Genomic DNA, 22,107 nt, shown 5'->3' on the forward strand with positions numbered 1-22,107 from the left:
GCTTTTTGAGGATTTTGAGCTTTCAACTTCAAAATATAGCTTGGCAAACAATGGATTTAATTTTAGAATTCCCAAAATCTTTTGGGAAAAGTAGCTTGCTCACTTTTCCTGAAAAAATACCTTGTATACAATTTCTAAAATTGTCCTAGCCTATGGTGAAGACACAGCACCTATGACAGAAACTACCATAGAACGCCAGGGTCTTCCAAGTTTGGTTTCTAAAACTAGAAGCAAATGAAATTGTTGAGTTGTTTTGACAATTTGATATGACAGGACCAAGTGTACCTGAGCATTTACTTTTATAAGGTCAACATTATGTGAAATCAGGAGAGCAGATTCAACCCTGTTATAATGGCTAGAGCTAATAAAAGACAACCATAATAAATTATACTTGAACAGCTATCTAAATAAAAATCCTGACATCCACTTAAAAAATTGATTCTTCAGTAACATTGTTTTTAATAGGTGAATCAGGACTCTTCAGAAATGCTATCAAAGCAAAAGGAGGAAAGAAAATCATCACAAGAGGAGTAAAAAACCAAACGGAAATAGGAAGGAAAACATTTAGATTCTTTGAGTGATGGAAATAAATAACAAAGCTATTAGTTTCAGTTCAAAGAGCATATCACTTATATTGCTTATTCTTTCTTCGGAACATTTATTTTAACTTGAAATTTGGCATGGCAAGAGAGTAAGTATGAAGGTAAGGAGAGACAAAACCAACCTGCTCTGGAGAGGGCCTATGATTGGAGTGCTGTGTCCTCCCAGGGGATCTGTGGTGGTGGTGGTGGTGATGGTGATGGTAGTGGTGATGGTCATCATCATAGTTGTCTGCCATCAGTTTCATCCTATTCTGGGTCTGTTGGGATTGAAGGAAACAGAATGCCAGTAAATACTCAAAAGACATCAATCCAAGTGAATGTCAGCTAGGTTTGCATTACAATAAATCCCATTTTTCCCCCTAAAACCAACTCTAACATTCTGAGATTCAAATCTTACACCTGCCTCTATAAACAAGTCTGTGTAGCTTGTGACTCATCAAACCCAACACACAGTCATGAATGATAACCTACCAGGACACCTTGATAAGCTTACTGTTTCAGCTACCTGCCAGGGACTGTAAAAACAGGGGCTTGGTCATTGTCCTGTGGAATTAGGCAGGCCTGCTCTATAACCAGGAAAATACCTTAAATCCCCTTGTTTCTTTTGCAGGTGTGTCCTGCATTGACTTAGGGATTGTCTGTGTCTCCCATTCAAGAAACTGACTTAGCCCATGCCTTCTTAGCTTCAGCAGTGCTGCAAAACCCAGTACTTTGACTACTCCATGAATCCACAAAGTTTTATCTCAGCAGTTTCACTGAGCCTCACTGACATTCTTAATTCATGTCCCTACAGTTAATTGGCTTCTCAACAACAAGCTTTAGAAATATCACAAATTTTGAATCCTATGCACACCTTTCAAAGGTCATTTGCTGTAAGAAAACTTGTGCCACACCTACAAAAGATGTTTCTGAAAAGCATGTGTTTCCTGGGGAAAACTCTGAAATAGCTTTAACAGAGATCATGAGCTGTTGGATCATTCCAATTTTCTGAAAACATATGCTGGTTAACATGCTGTTTAAAGATGTGTTTAAAGGTTTAAAATATTTTTGTTAGAATTCTATCTACACAAAGTCCTTAAGATAATGTAATCTCTCTTTCTCTTTCTCTCTCTCCCCCTTAACTAAGCACCAGCTACCTTTCCATTCTCCTTTGTGAAACATTAGAACCAAAGGCTTATGTTATTACTACACCACCAGAAGAAACTGGTCCAATAAAAGACATTGGCTTGTCTGCTTTATATCACATCCCAATTATTCCATATCATATAAAGCTTAACCTTTAGCTCACTCTTCTGAAATGCACACTATGATATCACTTAGGCCACAAGCTATAGAACTCCTTTAGGTCTGACTTGTAAACATCAACCTAGCCTGGTTTCCTATAGTGAGTAAGAATTGTCTCCAGTCAAACAGGTTGGGAAGCTTATACAAATCAGAAGGAACCAGTTCTTTCTTCTTTTTCCCTTGGGGGCTTTTAATATGCAAAAATGACTATGACAGGTCTATGGGGGTACCAGAGGGCTAGGGAAAAATTGTGGGCTAATAATTTCCATGGACTTTTTGGGAAAAAATACTTTTTTTACACTGGTCAGCCATGCCCAACAAAGTATCCAACTCCTTTACACTTTGTATGCAAATACACACAGCAATCTGCATGGTACACAAGTACATTCAAATGCTATGGTGTAGTGTTTCCTCATAAATATGTGCACGTGTGTGTGGTGCTGGATGTGTGCCAGGTGAACCTTAGCCAGGTTCTTTTCATGTTGCTTTTGCTCAGGATGATGGTGTGAGAGCACCATAACCCACAGGGCTTTGGGTAAAAAAGCCAGTTTTGGTTAGCTGGAGCAACACACACACACACCTGCTGGCTTGTAAGAAGTCTTGTCTTTGGAAAATTGAAAATTCCACAACTGTTCACACTCTGCTTGACCATCCTATTCAGATCAGCAAATCATGGCACATCCTGAGACCTTCCTAGCTGTGAGATCAACAGGACCATTTGAGGTCACAAGCCCTGTGCTTTTAGTCTCTGGCTTCACTCAGAAACTTCACTGACAATCCAATGAAAGGTCTTGTGCAAATCAGGACACAGGTTTCCCAAGCAACTGAGAAATCTCCAGTTGCACCCTTCTCAGGGTGTGACACAATAGAAGACAAGGGTTGAGCAATAGGAAATCAACTAAGGACAATCGCACAACAAAAGAATGGTCTGGGATGAGCTCATCTCAGACAACAGGCTATATGTTGAATTGTGGCCAAATTCCCTATAATAGATCTGGTTGCAGACCCCCTGGGTGCACAGTTCCTTTCTTCCTAATGCCTAAAAATTACTCATTGGTGCTATGTCAAGCACTCAAATTCCCTTTCACAACCCAAGAACCAACCTCATCCAGTGACTAGGGCAAGTATTTGAAAATTCATTTCTCTTTCCAGCCTTCTTTCTCCTCTTGCTCATTCCTTCTTCCCCTGAGCACAATGAAAAATGGCTCAGCCTTTTTTCTCAGAGTTGGTTCAGAGTTAACCTTCTCTGTGAAGCTCTTTCAGCTTCCTTTCCTTACTTCTATCCCTGAAATTGACTAAGGCTACTGCAGATCCCCTGGTGGGTTTGCTCACCGAATTGTCTGCCTTAACACCCCTTTCTAAATTGGGATGTTTACCATGTTTTAGCCAACTAGCCCTGCAACACTTGAAACAACCCAAGAAACCATCCCAGCAGATGACTGATAAACTTGCTTGCTGGCATCACTTCTCATTGGCCCCAATACAACCTATCTTCTGTGTCTCACGTGCAGACAAATTGACAACACGCATAGAACCATGCAAATACACAGTTATCAACTTGCAAGAAGCCATCCCATGCCTGAAGAATACAATGTGTGAATTGACCCTAATAACAAAACTGACGCAAGCCTTCTTCTTGAAGGCCAAAAACACACTGCTCAAAACAATAAAGGGAACACTTAAACAACACAATGTCACTCCAAGTCAATCACACTTCTGTGAAATCAAACTGTCCACCTAGGAAGCCACACCGATTGACAATCAAGTTCACATGCTGTTGCACAAATGGAGTAGACAACAGGTGGAAATCATAGGCAAGTAACAAGACACCCCCAATAAAGGAGTGGTTCTGCAGGTGGTGACCACAGACCACTTCGCAGTCCCTATGCTTTCTGGCTGATGTTTGGGTGACCTTTGAATGCTGGCGGTGCTGTCACTCTAGTGGCAGCATGAGGCAGAGTCTGCAACCCACACAAGTGGCTCAGGTAGTGCAGCTCATCCAGGATGGCACATCAATGCGAGCTGTGGCAAGGTTTGCTGTGTCTGTCAGTGTAGTGTCCAGAGCATGGAGGCGCTACCAGGAGACGTGGAAGAGGCTGTAGGAGGGCAACAACCCAGCATCAGGACCGCTACCTCCGCCTTCGTGCAAGGAGGAACAGGAGGAGCACTGCCAGAGCCCTGCAAAATGACCTCCAGCAGGCCACAAATGTGCATGTGTCTGCTCAAACAGTCAGAAACAGACTCCATGAGGGTGGTATGAGGGTCCGACGTCCACAGGTGGGGGTTGTGCTGACAGCCCGACACCATGCAGGACGTTTGGCATTTGCCAGAGAACACCAAGATTGGCAACCTCGGCACTGGCGCCCTGTGCTCTTCACAGATGAAGGCAGGTTCACATTGAGCACATGTGACAGACGTGACAGAGTCTGGAGATGCCAGGGAGAACGTTCTGCTGCCTGCAACATCCTCCAGCATGACCGGTTTGGCAGTGGGTCAGTAATGGTGTGGGGTGGCATTTCTTTGGGGGGCCACACAGCCCTCCATGTGCTCGCCAGAGGTAGCCTGACTGCCATTAGGTACCGAGATGAGATCCTCAGACCCCTTGTGAGACCATATGCTGGTGCGGTTGGCCCTGGGTTCCTCCTAATGCAGGACAATGCTAGACCTCATGTGGCTGGAGTGTGTCAGCAGTTCCTACAAGATGAAGGCATTGATGCTATGGACTGGCCCGCCCGTTCCCCAGACCTGAATCCAACTGAGCACATCTGGGACATCATGTCTTGCTCCATCCACCAGCGCCACGTTGCACCACAGACTGTCCAGGAGTTGGTGAATGCTCTAGTCCAGGTCTGGAAGGCGATCCCTCAGGAAACTATCCGCCACCTCATCAGGAGCATGCCCAGGCGTTGTAGGGAGGTCATACAGGCACGTGGAGGCCACACACACTACTGAGCCTCATTTTGACTTGCTTTATGGACATTACATCGAAGTTGGATCAGCCTGTAGTGTGTTTTTCCACTTCAATTTTGAGTATAACACCAAACCCAGACCTCCATGGGTTGATAAATGCGATTTCAATTTATGATTGTTGTGTGATTTTGTTGTCAGCACATTCAACTATGTCAGGAACAAAGTATTTAATAGGCATATTTCGTTCATTCAGATCTCGGATGTGTTGTTTAAGTGTCCCCTTTATTGTTTTGAGCAGTGTATTATCTAGAGGGCAAAGTGAGTTTACTTTTCAATGAATGAGTGAAGTCATAATTTAATATGAATTTGCAACTGGCATCCTAAGTGGGAACGGCCTGCAGAATAAAGAAAGCCTGTTACTGACCTGCAATGTTCTTTAAAGAATTTTAAAACATATAACAAATCACACAGCAAAAAAAAACCTTTCATATCTACACCATGCCAAGTATTGCAATGATTGGTCCTGCCCAAAATTCATGTATCCAACAAGTAACTTTTCCTACAAGCAGGGAGAAAGAAGATGTTCGTAGGTTCTTCACAAGTAGCAGTTTAGTCACTGTCAGCCTTACAATGCCTTTCTTCTTTGCAAGAAATCCTGAAACTTTTATTCGTTTATTTTCTTATTGATGCACAGCCTTAAATTTCCTACCTTTCAACTGTACCCTATAAAAATGCACAAGTTAAACAAGATGATATATGCAATCCTGAAAATGTTTCCTGTAAATGAGGTGTTGGGGATTAGGCTTGTCATGGGATAAGAACTGTGAATGAATGATGCCATCTTCTTAATTTGGTGCTGAAACAGAAATAAACCGCTTTTAATATTCCTTCCTGAATCCAAACTGTACGTAAAATTGGCACACTGGTACTGCTAAAATTGTAGTAGGCATTACAATTTGATCAGACATCCTAAATTTCTTATGTCTCTTGATTATAACTTGTTTCTTTAACAATACTTCTGGAATGTTAGTAAGATATCAGAATTTTCTCCGGGCATGACAATTTGTTTCAGTAAGTTACCATTTGGCTAGGGCAGGGCTTTTCAAACTGGGGCGTTGTGACACCCCAGCCTGTGGGCCCTGACCTGTTTCCCCTTAAGGGGTGGGGATAGCCAGGAAGCAGGGAGGAGGCAGCGGTGCAATTGCGCCACTCAGGGCGGCTGCAGGGGCTTGCGTTCACTTAACCAAGCCTCCTGCAGCCTTCCGGAAGTGTAGGGAGCCCTGCGTGACCTTCTGCAGGGCTCTCCGCACCTTTGAAAGCTAAAGCGCAGCGATTGTGCCCCGCCTCCGCTAAAGCAGAAGTGGAGCGCAATCGCTCCACTTTCACTTCTGAAGCTGCAGGGAGCCCTGCAGAAGGTCACGCAGGGCTCCCCACACCTCCGGAAGGCTGCAGGAGGCTTCGGTATGTGGACCCAAGCCCCTGCAGCCCCCTTGAGAGGCGTGATCCTGACATTCATGCCGCTGCCTCCCCCCACCCCCGCAAGAACTCAGAGAGGCTCAAACTCTCCCTGAGAGTTTGAAAACCGCTGGGCTAGGATGACAGAACAAAAAAGTTTAAGGTTAGATTATGACTTCTCTTGTGGTTCTGTTAAAAAGAATTTCTATATTGAACTACTTTTTTCACGGGAGTCATTTTTTCTAAGCTGAAATACAGACTTTCAGAGTCTTCTGTGGCTTCAGGTTTCCAAATGTGCCACAATCAGAAGTTTTATTGGGAGTGGGGGGTAGGTATAAAGCAACTAGAAAATATGGGATGTTTTATAATTATCTTTATCAAGCTTTTAAACCAAATACTGTGAATTACAGCTGCCTGTTTTACTTACTAATTCTTTTAAGGTTCAGTAGGCTTTGAAATGCCAGGTATAGTTTTATTTCAGGAAGAAATTAATTAACTAGATTGGAATTTGTCCAGGACCCCAAGGGCTTTATACCTCTACACTTGCAAAAAGAAAAAAAGAGAAAAAAAAGCGATGGGATTTTTATTGACCACATGTGTTTAAAAGCTTAGGTTATCTGAAAAACAGCAGTACCATGTCCTACAGACACAGAACAATACTGATCTGGGGGGAAGAGCGCCACCTACTGACTTCATCGTGCCTGCACTTCCTGCAGTTTCCTGGCTTTCCTTCAAAATTCTTCCAAAGATTATTGACCAAACCTGCTCCTATTTATCACAAAGCAGAATAAAATGTTTCCTATACTACTTTGAACATACCCAGCCTTTGTTTGTTTGTGTGTGTGTGTGTGTGTGTGTGTGTGTGTGTGTGTGTGTGTAAAATAAATATTAGACTATGCAAACCTCATATTATCTGTTTCTGGATACACAGTGAAAATAGATCACTAAGGGCCCAACCTTATCCAACTTTCCAGTACCAGTGCAGTCTCAATGTAGCCCTGAGGTAAGGAAACAAATGTTTCCATACCTTGAGGAGGCCTCTGTGACTACTTTCCCATCACAGGAAACAGTGCATACCCCATTGGCACAGTAGCACTGGCACTGGAAATTTGGATAGGATTGGGCCATAAGTGTTTTGTAACTAATATTGAACAAGAAGGACCTGCAACAAAATGATTGCAGCTCCGCACTGAAAAGCTGCTGCCAAACAACAAAGCTGTTAAAAGTTCAAGAGAGCCAAATCCGTCTCCCTTCCCCATCCTATCATTCTCCTGTTGTTGTTCGCCAAGTGGTACCTTCAACTCTCCATAGCTTGTGGGGGTCTCTCAAGATGTTGTCAGGGTGGTTTGGGTCCTACCTTTCTCTTTTAATACAAGTATATTTGCTTCTGTGTACCTAGAGAGTACTCTGGGCATACAGAAACTACAAACTCATTTTGAGGTGTCCCCATTTCATTTCTAGTTTGATAAAAACTCAACTGCCTGAGGTCCCAATCCTATCAAATTTTCCAGCACTGGTGCAGCTGCAATGCAGCCCCAAGGTTAGGGAACAAATGTTCCCATACCTCAAGGAGGCCTCTGTGACTGCTGCCCCACCACAAGATGCAGTGCATGCCCCATTGGTACAATTGCACCGGCTTTGGAAAATTGGATAGGATTGGGCCCTGAGTTGGTATGACAGGTGGGATGACCTTCACCAAAATGTTGCACGTCCCTAAGATCCACACTCCAGGATACTAGAAGGTCATCCAGGCCAACTGCCTCTCCATACCCACCTTCAGAATTCTGCTGCTCTTTTGTTAAAATGAAAACCTTCAACATTCCAGAATATCTCCGGTTTCACGGAGAAAACCAGAAGTAAGGTTTTAATTCCTTTAGAAGGCATTCTGAGGGTCAGAGAAGCCTGCCCAGCCCTCAAAAGCCCTTAGAAGGGCTTTAAAGCATCACTTCTGGTTTCCTCTGTGAAAATGAAAGTGATCTTTTTAAACCCTCCTTTCTTTTCACGGCCCTCCTTTCTTTTTAAGCCCTCCAGATCTTTTTAAGGCCTTTGGAGGGTCTGGGAGGCAGCATGGTGCCACACCCCCAGCCTAGTGCCCAGGGCATTTGTCCTCCTTGCCCCACCCCACAGTTACGCCATTGGATGGATATTGATTGTTTTCAAAGAATGTGATTCCACAATCCAGTGGAATTAAACTTTCCTCTACAAAGCACGTAACTGCAATCTTTAAAGCATGATTGCAGCTGCAAAGTGAAATATAATTTAAACTATTCACATATATTTATACTTTGTTTCAACAGACGGAATCTCAACAACAATTCAGCATAGAATGAAGGAGAGATAACATGACGACACATTTTGTTCTTCTGATCAAAATTATTGCAGAAGTTATCCATGCACAGAATTGCAAACTATAGCTATAATGAAGACACAAGTATGGTTTCAGAGAATTCTAATTCCATTTCTATAGCACACTTATAGGGGAATTTTTCTATGATTTAGGAAAGCAAAATGTATGATACAAACTAGCCCTGGGAGATTATCACCTTAAGCAGGCCCCAGGCCAGTAAATTCTTCAACAGTTAAGACCAATGGAAACCAAGCAATGAAAGTCATGTTCTTGTGCTATTGATAAGACACGTTGATAAGATAAGGCATATTGCAAGATAAGCTCAACTAAACAGACAATATTATTCAGCAATGTTTCACTTTTTGAATGGCCTTAGGTTCAAAAAGAAAATGTTTCTGAAATCAAAGGTCTTCAGTGAATGTCCTTCTGTTTACCTATGCATTAAACATTTGATGTATTGGGAACAATATTCACACAAAATAGACCATTTCAGATTCTTAAGAGCACATACAAAGAACTACCATTATAGGACATTTAAGTACAACCCCATTTAAAAATGAACTATAGCTCATGAAGTCAAAATAATGTACTCCAGAGGAAAAATTATTTTCTGTATGAAAAACTCTGTAGTATTCTTATATTCAAATTAAAGACCAAAGCTTTACAGAAAAGTAATATGGATGTGCTCCTCAAAATACTAATTGTGGCGCTTTTCTCGAGTATCATTTCTGTAAGACTCCGGAAAGCTACTTTAGAATAAAATATCATAGCATAGTCAGATTCAGCAGACGTCAAAACCTTTATCAATATGCAATTATTTTCAGGAAGCCCAATCCCGTGTTCCTGGCAACCAGGGCTGCAGCGATGACAAAAATGGCTGCCGCTGCATCCTGCACGCTCCGCAGCTCCTCAGGACAAGGGGACTTTTGTCCCCTTCCCCTGGGTAAGCCAAATAGTCCCGCAATGAGGCTACTTGATTCTATGTCAACCCAAGTGTTGCATAGAACTTTGAGCCTCTGTGTTGGGTCGGCTGCATGAAACAGAGGTTCAGATCTGGTGGAGCAAAGCTGCACTGGTCCCATCTCCCTCCCCCTGGCACGCTTCCTCGCTGCCCTCTGCCCACGTCCCTCCACCCCAGAGGCCTCCTCCCCACCTTCCCCCATGCCCCCACCTACCTCTCCACTGTCCTAGCACTCCTTTATGACACATTTGCGACAGTGCGTGCTGGCAGTGAGCCCCCACACACTGTATAGGATTGGGCCCTAAACTAGCTTCAAGTGAAATTTTTCTACCAATGTGAAGAACAAAAACAATTTTGGCTACGCTATCATCATCATCATCATAGGGAGTACATTAGAGTAATTGGTAAATAGTATGAGCAATCACAAAATATGTGACAATCACAGAAATGTCTTTATCAAGACCTTCTTTCCTAATTTGATTTCTCCTTTTTTCAGCTTTTCCTACCAAGTGGAAACCTATACATTCATACTGAAATTTTGCTTTAGGTGAAACTTGGTGACAAACATGCAATATCAAACACCTTCCACACCTCGAAAAAAATGTCACTAGTCTTTTCAAAAATATATCAAAATGCTTCCCTCAAAATTCCTTGAATGTTTCAACAAAGCAGGGACCTTTGAAATTTGTTTCAAAATTTCTCATAAGCAGCATTCACTGGCACCTGTACAACAATCTCATAATATTCTTGCAGTCTTAACACACAAACACACACACACACAGAGAGAGAGAGAGAGAGAGAGAGAGAGAGAGATCTTTCTCCATTGACTCATGTATATCTTACTAATTCCATCACTTTAATTCAGTCCTGGTAAACAGCTCTAAAGAAAATTCAAAAATTACTTGGCCAAACCACCTGGACTTAAGCAAACATATCAGCTCTAAAAGAAAAGCTGCTTTGAGGACCTCTTGGGGGCAGGAAGAGGAGGTATAAATAGTTGGATAAATAACATAAACAAACACACATGCAAAGCTAAAAAAAAGTCTTGGATACAGAACATCATTCAATGCATTAAAAGTGGGAAGGTGTCATCTTTGAACATGTATACACTTTGAATATCAGCAAGTCTTTCTGCCAAGGACAGTATTTATTGCTTTATTGAACTTCTTTATAAAACTTTAAGTAACTATATCAGCACAATTTTACCCTGGGCTGACCCAGAGCATGCAGCAGCACTGGTGCAGACTCTGTTGTATGACTCTGTTGTATGTTATGGACAGGACAACATGTTGTATGTTGTATGTTGAGGACAAGGCAGCAACAGAGAGGTAAGTAAAATCTTTTTCACTTACCTACTCTGTTGCTGCCTTGTCCCCAATGGGTCTACTCTGATTTATGCCAGCTCTTTGGCTGGAATACATCTGAGTGGATCCAGAGGGGCATGTCAAGTTTGGACTGGGGGCATAGGATATTTGTGCTGGAACTACCAGCAATACCCACCCCAAGCCCACCCTTGAAATGCCCCCAACTAATCCCATAGAACCTCCCATAGAATGCCACCTCTGCCAACTTACCTGCTCTGGCAGGCACTCTAGAGATTGTTGGTGTGTGTCTGTGGTTGCTAGTCAATTGAACCAACAGCTCCAGCCTGCATGTTATTGCAGCAACAATTGTACCAGAAGCCCAGGCCAATCTTGGACAGCAGATGCCTTGATGCCAAGCAGTATCATTCAAGCCAAACCTGCCTACTTATGACAACTACTTGCCATCATGGACTATTATGTTACGAATCCATATACCCCAAAATCGATGATATGAACATTGGACACTGCTTTCCTTGAAAGTCAGGTCAAGTCCAAGAACTCTGCTTGCCATCTCATGTCACACACCCTAGGAAGAGAACATAATTCCATCATGCAGTCTCCTGTTACCAATTTCACCTTTCAGCACACCTTCTGTTTTGTATTCAAAATGAATGGCATTTTGTACCATTCCTGCTTTCAGAAACTCATGCTTGTGCCTGCAACTGTGAATCAAGACATCTGGACTCTGCCTGTGTCCACAGAATAAGTGTCACTATGTAACTTCCTGCTTGTACCTGCATTTTGCACGTAACCGTTCCAATGATGTGACCCTTTTCCAGTGAGCTATACAGTATCTGCCTGACAATCCTCTTAACATTTGTATCTGAAACTATATTTGCATCTTGGTTGTGAGATATTTCTTAAACACATGCATCTTAGCTGTTACCATGAAGGTTTTGAATCAACTCCTTTAGCAACATCCCCTGTCTATCTGCATTTTGATTTGAAGGACTTCCCTTGACTATGTGCCAAGAACAGGCACATCATGACCTGCTCCGAGTCCATTCACCCACCAAGTTATACATTTATTTACACACCAATACAGAACACATCAGAGCCCCTTTCTGCCCTGATAACAAGAATTAACCTGCTCACCACCAGAGCAGCACATAAGAGTAACACCAAAAGCTCCTTAAATATTGCAGGATTTTGACTAGTGAGTTGTCATGCTACCTGATACAACAACCTATGTGTATGTTGCATCAGGGTAGAGATTCTACAAGCTGCCCTGAACCCTAGACCAATGGTTCTCACACATTTAGCAGCGGGACCCGCTTTTTAGGATGAGAATCTGTCAGGACCCACCAGAAGTGATGTCATGACCGGAAGTGACATCATCAAGCAGGAACATTTTAACAATCCTAGGCTGCGACCCTACCCACACTTACCCAGGAGTAAGTCCCATTGACTAACATTGTTAAAAGATTATACGTAGTAGCTTGTTATAAGTACAGGTCTGTAACATTTCCCCAAATGCAGTCATATACCATGGTATCCTCAAGTTTAATATATTAAAAAATAAAATATTGAAATGAATGAGGACCCACCTGAAATTGGTTTGCAACCCACCTAGTGGGTCCTGACCCACAGTTTGAGAAACACTGCTCTAGACCCCTGCAAGACTGTCAAAACTGAGCAGATATAATTATGCTTTGAAACTTCTTTTCTCCTTTGCAACCTTCCCTTCTGCCTGTCTCACTCCTACTTTCTTCCACTTCAAGCTTAGCAATGGGGAGAAAGGTGTAGGGCTCTCCTAAATGCCCTTCCCTGAAAATAATTTCCATTTCCTTTCCTCTCAGTGCACTAAATACAAATACATGCACATTTACATCATAACCTAGGAACATTTCAAACAAGCATGCCTGCAATTAACCTGTTCCTTTAATAAGCTTCTTGCAACTTTGATGATAATCTCTTACCTGACTTCTGAACTACTTCGCACCTAGCCCAGAATATCCCTTGCTTCACTGGCTTCTCCCTTAGGAAGGTAGAGGCTGGAGGTGACTTAGCTACCCCAATATTCAGCTGACCCTGATTCTTTGGTCAATTCCCTACGTAAATAATTGGAGCACCAGTGGTGACACCCAGCTGTAAAATTGTGAATAAAATAATTGCACACACCAACCTCCGTATCGGTTTCCTTGAGTCATGCACATTAAAGATAACTAACATTTTAGCCCACATATTGCAACCCATATTGCAACCCAAGGCAGGTACTTGTCCATTTAATTCACTTTGATTACACGTGCATAACTTTACATGAACGCATGTGTGTCTCCACACTTGCCTTAAATTCTACTGACATTATTGAATCAAAGCCTTTAGTTGGCTTGACTAGCAAAACACTGAACAGCAAACCACAACATGCCAATTAAAATTTTAATATTGAAACATTTTTTTTTAATGGCCGGCCAACAAAATATGCTTTGATCAGTTATCCATATCAGGCTGATAATGAAATATTTCTGTATGAGATATTAACATAGAAAAAATAGTTAACACTTGTTGCTAAGAAATAGAAAGCACATTATTCAACACTTATGGCTTTCCTGCTGATCTTTTCTTTTTCCCCTCTGGGGAAAAAAGTTCAAAACTTTTCTAAACATTTGCTTATGGAAGCTTATCTAAGGCATCTGATACCCTATGTCTAAAAATAATATGACTCAAATAAACTGAACTGTTTCTTGTACACCTTTGAGGCTTCTCGTCCCCCCCCCCTTATTTATTGGTATAAAAAATATGCAACATGGTATACAGATATAGACACCACAACCAGAAGTTAAATAAAAATGAGATACCATAGGTGTGAGCAAGTTGATTCAAATTGATTTCAATTATCTTTGCCAAGGATGGCAATGATTGTGCGGTACAGAAACATAATACCAAAGAAACATTGTAGTAAGGGAAGACAAGGGGTCTATTATTTCCTTAATCTGAAAGGGGGAGGGTCTAATTCTAGCTGCAGGAAAGCTCCTGCGGGGCCGCATTTGGCAAGACTGATAGGATCACAAACTGGCAGCTAAGTTTAATGTAAGTATGCACAAGTGAGGCACATGGGGTCAAAAAATATAATAATAATAATAGTAATATTTGGCACATCTAGAGTTCAAAGCATTTTCATGTACATTATCAGTAATCTTTCTACTTTAATTATCAACAAGGGTGTGGATTTCCTTTCTTGCACACTGAAACTGTTCCTATGATAAAGTGTAAGATACTAGAAAGGAAGTATTTGCATTAATAAAAGATACGGCAGGAGCTGTGTTTGGACAAGGCAGTTGTTGCTTACCCAGTAAGTTGGGCAGAGGTTATATCTCCTTAAAAAGCCTAGCTTCCTTATGTGCAATTCATCCAGGCTGCATTCAAGGATAAAGCAGACTTTTTTGTTCATCTAACATTTATAAAAATAAATGTGGAGTATATGAACTCCTTCACCACTTTCACTATTGGCCAAGTTAGTACAAGAATAAAGACAACAATCCCATTCTCAAGGCATTGAAGCCAAGCCCAAAGAATAATTGAGATAGCTGTGTATTGGGGGAGTAAGTCCTCAATGAAAACAGTATCTATGCCAATTTGGCTTCCACTATTATAGAAATTGTTAAGGGATTATTCAAAAATGCATAAAAGGAAGGGATCTCTTTAGAGGATACATAATTTGTTTTATTAGACAAAGAACTTGACATTTCTTAAGACGTTTAACAAAACACAGATCGATCCCTTTCCCCACAATGTACTCTGCCTAGACTGGAAGTAGACTCCCCCAATTTGAAGGGCACTCCCTTTTTCTCTTCCCACAATGGACCCAAATTGCTCATCTGTGTGTCAGAGGAGACATGATGTGGAATATCATGAATAGGATCTTCTACATTTTTACAGTCAGCAACAGTTTTTTTTTGGGAGGGGGAGGCCCTCAGGCACTAGCTTGTGGTCTTCTCTTTCCATGTATATGCATGAGTACTTTGTCTGCTCAGAAATTGGGCAGAGCATGGAGGAGAGACTTCCTTCATGTTATTTATGTCACCACTGCTCCACTCACTATGACCAGTGCTTCCTATTGGCTTACCAGACAATAGGGGGACCACCAGCTGCAGTGGGTCTGACCTTTTTCTTTGGGACCATTTAAAATTGCTTGATGTCCAGAATGCTGCACTGGGGATGGGTCTTCCAGGAATCTGAAATGGTGTTGAGAAGGAATACCATCCCCCACCCCCACCCCAACTCAATAAGGACACTCATCAAGTTATGGGGAAGCAGCAACAAATTTGCTGCTGGACCTGGTGAGGCATGGTTAAGCATGGGAGCATGGCACATGCCTGACTAGGCCCCACCCATAGTATTGCTCCTGTACTTATAAAATATATCAACAGCACCTAGTTCTGTGGTACAACGTGTCTGCAATCTGGGCCACTTTAGGCAGACACAAATTTTCCTCTGTCTCAAAGGCAGATGCATTTATGGGTAGGCATTAACCGCTTAATATGATTGATATTAATAAAGAGAAGGATAGCCAAAAGTTCTTGATTAAACCTGACATATTCTTCCAGAGTAGTGGTTCTCACACATCTAGCACCAGGACCCACTTTTTAGAATGAGAATCTGTTAGGACACACTGGAAGTGATGTCATGATCGGAAGTGACATCATCAGGCAGGAAAATTTTTAACAATCCTAGGCTGCAATCCTACCCACACTTACCCAGGAGTAAGTCCCATTGACTATCATTGTTAAAAGAATATACATAGTAGCTTGTTCAAAGTACAGATGTATAACATTTCCCCAAATGCAGTCACATGTCATGGTAGCATCAAGTCTAACATATTAAAAATTAAATATTGGAAAGAATGGGGACCCACCTGAAATTAGCTCACAACCCATTTACTGGGTCCCAACCCACAGTTTGAGAAAAACTGTTCTAGATCAGTGGTTCCCAAACTGCAGGCCAGGATCCACTGGTGGGTCACAACTTGATTTATTGTGGGTACTATATGGGTGATGGAAAGATCAGATAATTAATTGCCTCAAACTCTGAAGCTATTCAAAATGAAAGAAATCTGCAAAGAAATCTGCTCCTGCAGTTTGCAAGCATGTGTACATATAGCGAGATAAATGTTTGAGGGTCTTTTTCTGGTTATTATTACTTGTAAATAAGTAAATCAAGTGTTATTTCTTTCTAAATCTTTTTTTATGAAGTCTGGTAAAGCTAGGTGGATCCTGATAGAGCGTCATTTTAAAAAGTGGGTCCTGATGCTAAAAAGTTTGAGAACCAGTGTTCTAAAGAGATTTCTACTTGTAAACAATCTTCACCACCTGAGTAAAAGATCCCCTTCTTGAGGAGGAAAACATAACTTTTTCCACTTGGGGCAGAAGGCTTTTCCACTGGAAGAGAAAGGGGAATGGCAGCTAAATTGCACTGGTTGATGTTTATATAGAACACTCAAAAATCTAAGCATTCAACATAAATGCTCAAAAAGCTCAATTTACATTTGGGATGAGTAGTAGGATGCTCACATATCCTTACTCTTTACAGTTGTGGTTTTTACAGGAATAAAGTGACACATACTAAAAAAGTATTAACTATATGGTAGAAACATTGCTTTGGTTGATGAGTTGTTTTACACTTAAATTAATGACTGGACAACATACAGTCTGCTTTAAATACATCTACATTCACTATCACTATATAAATCTATCTTCCTTGTCACTGATAGCTTCTTAAAGGGTTTTAGCACTAAGGATGAAGAGGCCAGGTAAACAGAATCCAATCATTATGCTGAGAAACCAAAACTGTTCTCTAGCACACTGAACAGGAATGACCATTAGACATGTGTTCTTGCCAACATAAGCTACAAACGTACTTCATGAAATAGTCATTATAGATAGCACTTCAGCTGAACTAATGTTAGTCTGCATGTTAAAAAAAAAAATCAGCGCCTGTACAGGCTGTTCTTCCAAAAATCTCAAAGAATAGTTTAAAAGCCTGATTTTGTATTATTTATTATTTCCAAAACCAACTTCCTACTAGTCCTGTGGTTTTTGGACACTCAAACTGCTAAACTATAAGACAAAACCTTCCTCAGGGTTAGTATTCAACTATATAATACAATGTGCAAATCTGCTATTATTGATTATGATCTCACTATATGACTGATAGGAAATCTATTTCTAGTATTTCTAGGACAGTCTATTTCCAGCCCCATATTATAGTTGATGGTTTGAACAGCCTTAGACTGCAATTGCATATTTCTAGGAGTCCACATTAATATCTTTAAGAGACTATGGAAACTGTCTTTTCCTACTGATAATTATATGAAATATTCCAGAGGAAAGTTCAAAACAACACATGCCCCAATCCTAACCCCACCACCCTACACAATGCAGTACCGCCAATGGAGCACATGTTACATCCTATGTTGCGGGGGGGGGGGGATGGTGGTTGAACAGACAGCCCAGGAGATGACAGTAAAAATATTTTTTTTTTTACTTTCCTCCCCATAAGCTGCTGGCATGTTGGGCCAGGAAAAGGGGAATAGGATCCTAGCATGTACATCTGCTGCCAAGATCCAACCCCTCTTGTTCTCAAACTGCCTGCCCTACTCCTCTCCCAAACTATCCATGATTCATCTCTGCAGACACCTTACCTGCTCCAGCATGGCCTTAGTGAGCCACTGGTATGTGTGCAGGGCCTCCGGCTGTTTGTGGCAGTGGGCCTGCAGCAGACAACAGAAGCACATCTTTTGCAAGGCCACACTGAGATGTACGGTGGCAGACTGCGAGATCTGTTTCTGTAAGCCCAAGACTGGATGGGGTTATGCCTCTCTTATATATGTAAAAATAGAAAGATGCAGGGGCCTGTCCTGTCTTTTAGGCAAGCGAAGCAAATAATCCTTCATGTAATGTTGTTATTCTCATGTGGTCAGAACTTCTGAAATGAGAGCATTCATGAAATCCTACTTTTTCCTATTGTAAAAAATACTTACAGCTCAAGCCTACCCAGAAGTAGGCCCACTGTGTTCATTGTATTTCCTTACTCCCACAAAAGTGTGCATAGGACTACAGCCTTAGCTGAATCATTAGCTTCTATTGTTTATAAGCGTCTTTCAAATTTATATTAGCTTATTATAACTAATTAGCCAATGTTTGCCATATAGATCCCTGATTTGAAAGAGGATTTCAGTTCCACACCAGCATATTAGCACCTGAAAACACACTGGAACTAACTGAGCATAAGAAAAGACTCACCCACTTAAAGTATATTTCCTTACATTTATAATATATTCTATAGGCAACCTAGGGACCCCTATAGCTTACCAGATGGAAAGAGAATACAGTGGTCTCGTTGCCGATAACATTATTAATAAGATTAAAAAACTTTATCTGAAAGCAAAGTTATCCAACAATGAGACAAAATCAAAACAATGGAACAAAAACACTGAGAGACATTCCTCTCCTTCAAGTTATCACAGGTGTGCTGGCTCAAAGTGTCAGTCATAGACCAGTCAAAGCTGGGGAGGCTCCAACTGCAGATTGGAGACTACTGCTGTGGAGGAGAAGCTCACAGAGGGGCTGGGAGCCTCCAGGACCCTCAGGGAGGCTGCACAGTCTCCCCAGGTACATTGAAATGCTTCTGAGTGTCCGCGGCACCACAATCGCTGTGACACTGTTGGGACACCCATTTCTGGATCACTCCCCTTAAGGGGAAAGTGACCTTTTTAAGTTTCAATGGTAGGTTGTGACCCACTAGTTTTAGCACCACTGAGCTACGTAGTTACTACCAGTGATGACAGACTGGAAATTGATACCCTGACACAACTACATCTATGCTGGGTCGAAGGCCAAGTGAAATGTGAGCAGATGTTTCATTTGCAGTTCCCACCCCTGACTTCTGGGTGTTCCCCCTCTCCCTATAGCCTCCTCCCATACGACATCCCATCCAGCTGCTGAGGGTCCCCTGAACCTCAGCAGATATTTTACAGGTGGTTCAGGGGCTCTGGGAGGGAGCGGTTGAATGAGGAAGGTGGTTTACACACATTACACCAGTACACAGAGGCGTCGCTAGAGGGGAGGCAGTGCACTAAGTTTTGCAGAGAGCCTCCGCCTCCTCCCCCTCCCATCAGGAGCCATTCGCCTCCATTTCCCCCCCCCACATGGCTCCAAAGGGGAGGGGAGGAGCTGCTTGCACGCTGTGGTGAGGCTGAACAGAGGCGAATGGCTCCCAACGGGAGGGGGAAGCCGCTTGCACACTGCAGGGAGGCTCTCTGCAAAACTTAGTGCACCGTTCCCCCTCTAGCGATGCTTCTGCCAGTACAAGCTGTGGACACTACCCAGTGCCTCTGATTTACTGCAGGTTGTAACTATTATTGTTGGATCCACAAAAAGCAAAGAAAAAATATAGCAGCTGGATACATAAGTTGATGCACAATGAAGCCAACCACAGTGTGTGTGATGTGCAACAATGACATCAAACTGTGTTACAGAATCCACACTTCATAAATTTCCTTTGTAAGTGCCCAAACATGCCAGTATATGGAAAAGTGAAAATATATGTGGAAATAAAGAGGCTGATTTTGCATATTTTAACCCTGCCCACCCACTGTGCTTACGTGCACTCTGAGACTCCAAGTCCTGCCTCTGTGCCTGAACCCCACAAACAGCTTGAATCAGTTCCACCCCTTTTAAGGTGCCAAGCAACTACGTAGTCCATTATCATCTGCTTACATGCTCTAGCGTTAGCAAGTATCAGGTGGGAATGATGCCATCCAATAAGTACAATGAGCATGCAACAGTTAGCTGTTGAGAAAGAAAAATGGGTATCAACTTACATTTTCCTCTGCAAAACAGACTGGAACAGAACAGAAAATGAGCCCATTTATTTTATCAAATAAGGAACCAAAAGAAACCTGACCGGTTCTGTTCTGAAAACTCCTTGCGTCAGAATGGTCACGTGTAACACGATCAAATCCTTCCATGTTGCTGAACTTAATTTTTGGAAAGTCATCTTTGCAATTGCTCTGTCCAGAACCTGGATTCAACTAATTTCAACAGTTGCAGAAGGGCAATGCATTTTGTTCAGTCATTTCAAAATGAAGCTGGTATTTAATTCATAGCAGCAAGCAAGTCTGACACCAGTCATCATACCGTGTCACAAAACGGGCCTGGCTTATTCCAAGAGAAAATCAAGAGTGCATAATACAGCTTTTTCTAAATACTGATTGGTAATAGTCCTTTCACAAACACCAGCTGGGATATTAGACACTTGGCAGACTGAGAAAGACTATAGTTCCAAGTGCCCAGCAGACACTTATCTGAAGTACTATGGCCAGATTTCAGCTTTCACGCACATCAGTGACTGAATAAAGTTCTGTGTATTTGCACACAATCCATCTGACTTTTCTGTTGCGGTAACATTTGGATCTTGTCTCCCTTAAAATCTTTACAGGCTCTGAAAATTAAAAGTATGGCACAGAGCACAGGAAATGTACTCTGTGTACTTTGGTGCAGTCAATAACATATAGGCTATACTCAGGCGAAAAGTCTTTTTTCTCGGTCCCTAAGCATGGTAATTACACAGAAGCATATAAGAACAAAAACACAAAGAAGTGGGCTAAAATATATAATTAACACTGAAAAAGGAGCTGCCTGGAGATTTTTCAGACTCCTGAATGCATATAGGCAACATAAGATGCTAGGTCTGCCTTCCTTATTTTATGACAGGAAATGACTCATTAAACAGATAGTTCTCTATAAGAATTATTTAAAAACAGACCTATGTAGGAAAGTATGACAGCAGATAATAAGGAAAAAAGGTATAATTGTTATTAATCCTATTTTCTTTTCTCCAGACTTGGATTGCGAGTAGAAGCTAGTTTGTTTTTGCTTTTCCGTTGTGTCTGTTTCTATTGGGCTGCAATCCTAAGCATACTTAACTGGGAATTAAATCACACTGAAATCACGAGACTTACTGCCAGGTTAATGTGGTTATGGCTAGAGTGCTAGCACAGCACCATAACTCTCATTAGAAAGCAGTATGGTTTCATCTTTGCAAGGAACAACAGAAAGAAAAGTCTATCTATTCTCATCTAGATATTTAATTATTTTTTTAGATGAAAAAGTAGCACAGATGAACAATGCACCTTTATACATAACTTGCATCTTTGTATAGAAACATGCTTTTAACAAGTTTTTGTTATAAATGTGTCAGCCGTGTCTCGGAACACTACAGAGAAACCAGCATGGGCTCCAATGGTACGCCACATTTTACTTGTTCAATAACAATCAGTGCTATGATAGCCATTTTTAAAAAAATTTAAATTAAAAATTTTTAAGGAGATCCATTGGAAGCCAGATACCCTATGGAGAAGGAAGTTAAAATGTTTTTTACTTACCTTTCCCAGGCTGTCTGTCATCCCCACCACCAGAGCATACAGTACACACTCCATTGGTGGTACTGCCTGCTTTGGGCTGGTGGGGGAACGGCTTGGGCTGTTAGACTAGGATTAGGGGAAACCTACTATCAGATCCTTGCTCAGTTGTGAAATTCAGTACTGTAGAGGTGATCTACATTGCAGTCACTATCAACTTAGGGCCCAATCCTATCCAACTTTCCAGTTCTGGTGTAGCCATAATGCAGCCCATGGTAAGGGAACACGTTTTCATACCTTGAGAAGGCCCCAGTGGCTGCCTCTCCACAACAGGATGCAATGTATAACCTACTGGCACAACTGCACCAGCAATGGAAAATTGGATAGGATTGGGCCTTTAATCTATACACACAATTTAATCTATACACACAAGTGACTTGATAAGTCACAAAGATTTATCATCATTATGGAGGACACATTTTGAACACTTCCAAAGCAAAACGGATATAACGCAGGGCAAGTAATTTTTTTTAAATCACCATAAAGCGTTCATGATTTTCAGAGCATTCAGACAGAGCATGGTCCAGCCCATAAGAAAATAAGAACAGCCCCACTGGATCAGGCCATAGGCCCATCTAGTCCAGCTTCCTGTATCTCACAGCGGCCCACCAAATGCCCCAGGGAGCACACCAGATAACAAGAGACCTTATCCTGGTGCCCTCCCCTGCATCTGGCATTCTGACATGACCCATTTCTAAAATCAGGAGGTTGCGCATACACATCATGGCTTGTACCCCATAATGGATTTTGCCTCCAGAAACTTG

The 22,107-nt window shown here is 41.8% G+C and overlaps 1 protein-coding gene across 1 annotated transcript in view; it reads right to left on the reverse strand.

Moving 5' to 3' along the window:
- Positions 1 to 480: 480 nt before the first annotated feature.
- Positions 481 to 22,107, reverse strand: part of ERC2 (ELKS/RAB6-interacting/CAST family member 2) — a 501,410-nt gene continuing 479,783 nt past the window's right edge. The window contains exons 20-21 of the mRNA XM_066612969.1: positions 725 to 859; positions 481 to 489 (exon numbers count right to left, since the gene is read on the reverse strand). Of these exons, the coding sequence (XP_066469066.1) occupies positions 481 to 489; positions 725 to 859 (144 nt within the window). The remainder of the gene's footprint in view (positions 490 to 724; positions 860 to 22,107) is intronic.

Source organism: Tiliqua scincoides, chromosome 2, assembly GCF_035046505.1.
Source record: "Tiliqua scincoides isolate rTilSci1 chromosome 2, rTilSci1.hap2, whole genome shotgun sequence".
Taxonomy (NCBI): Eukaryota; Metazoa; Chordata; class Lepidosauria; order Squamata; family Scincidae; genus Tiliqua; species Tiliqua scincoides.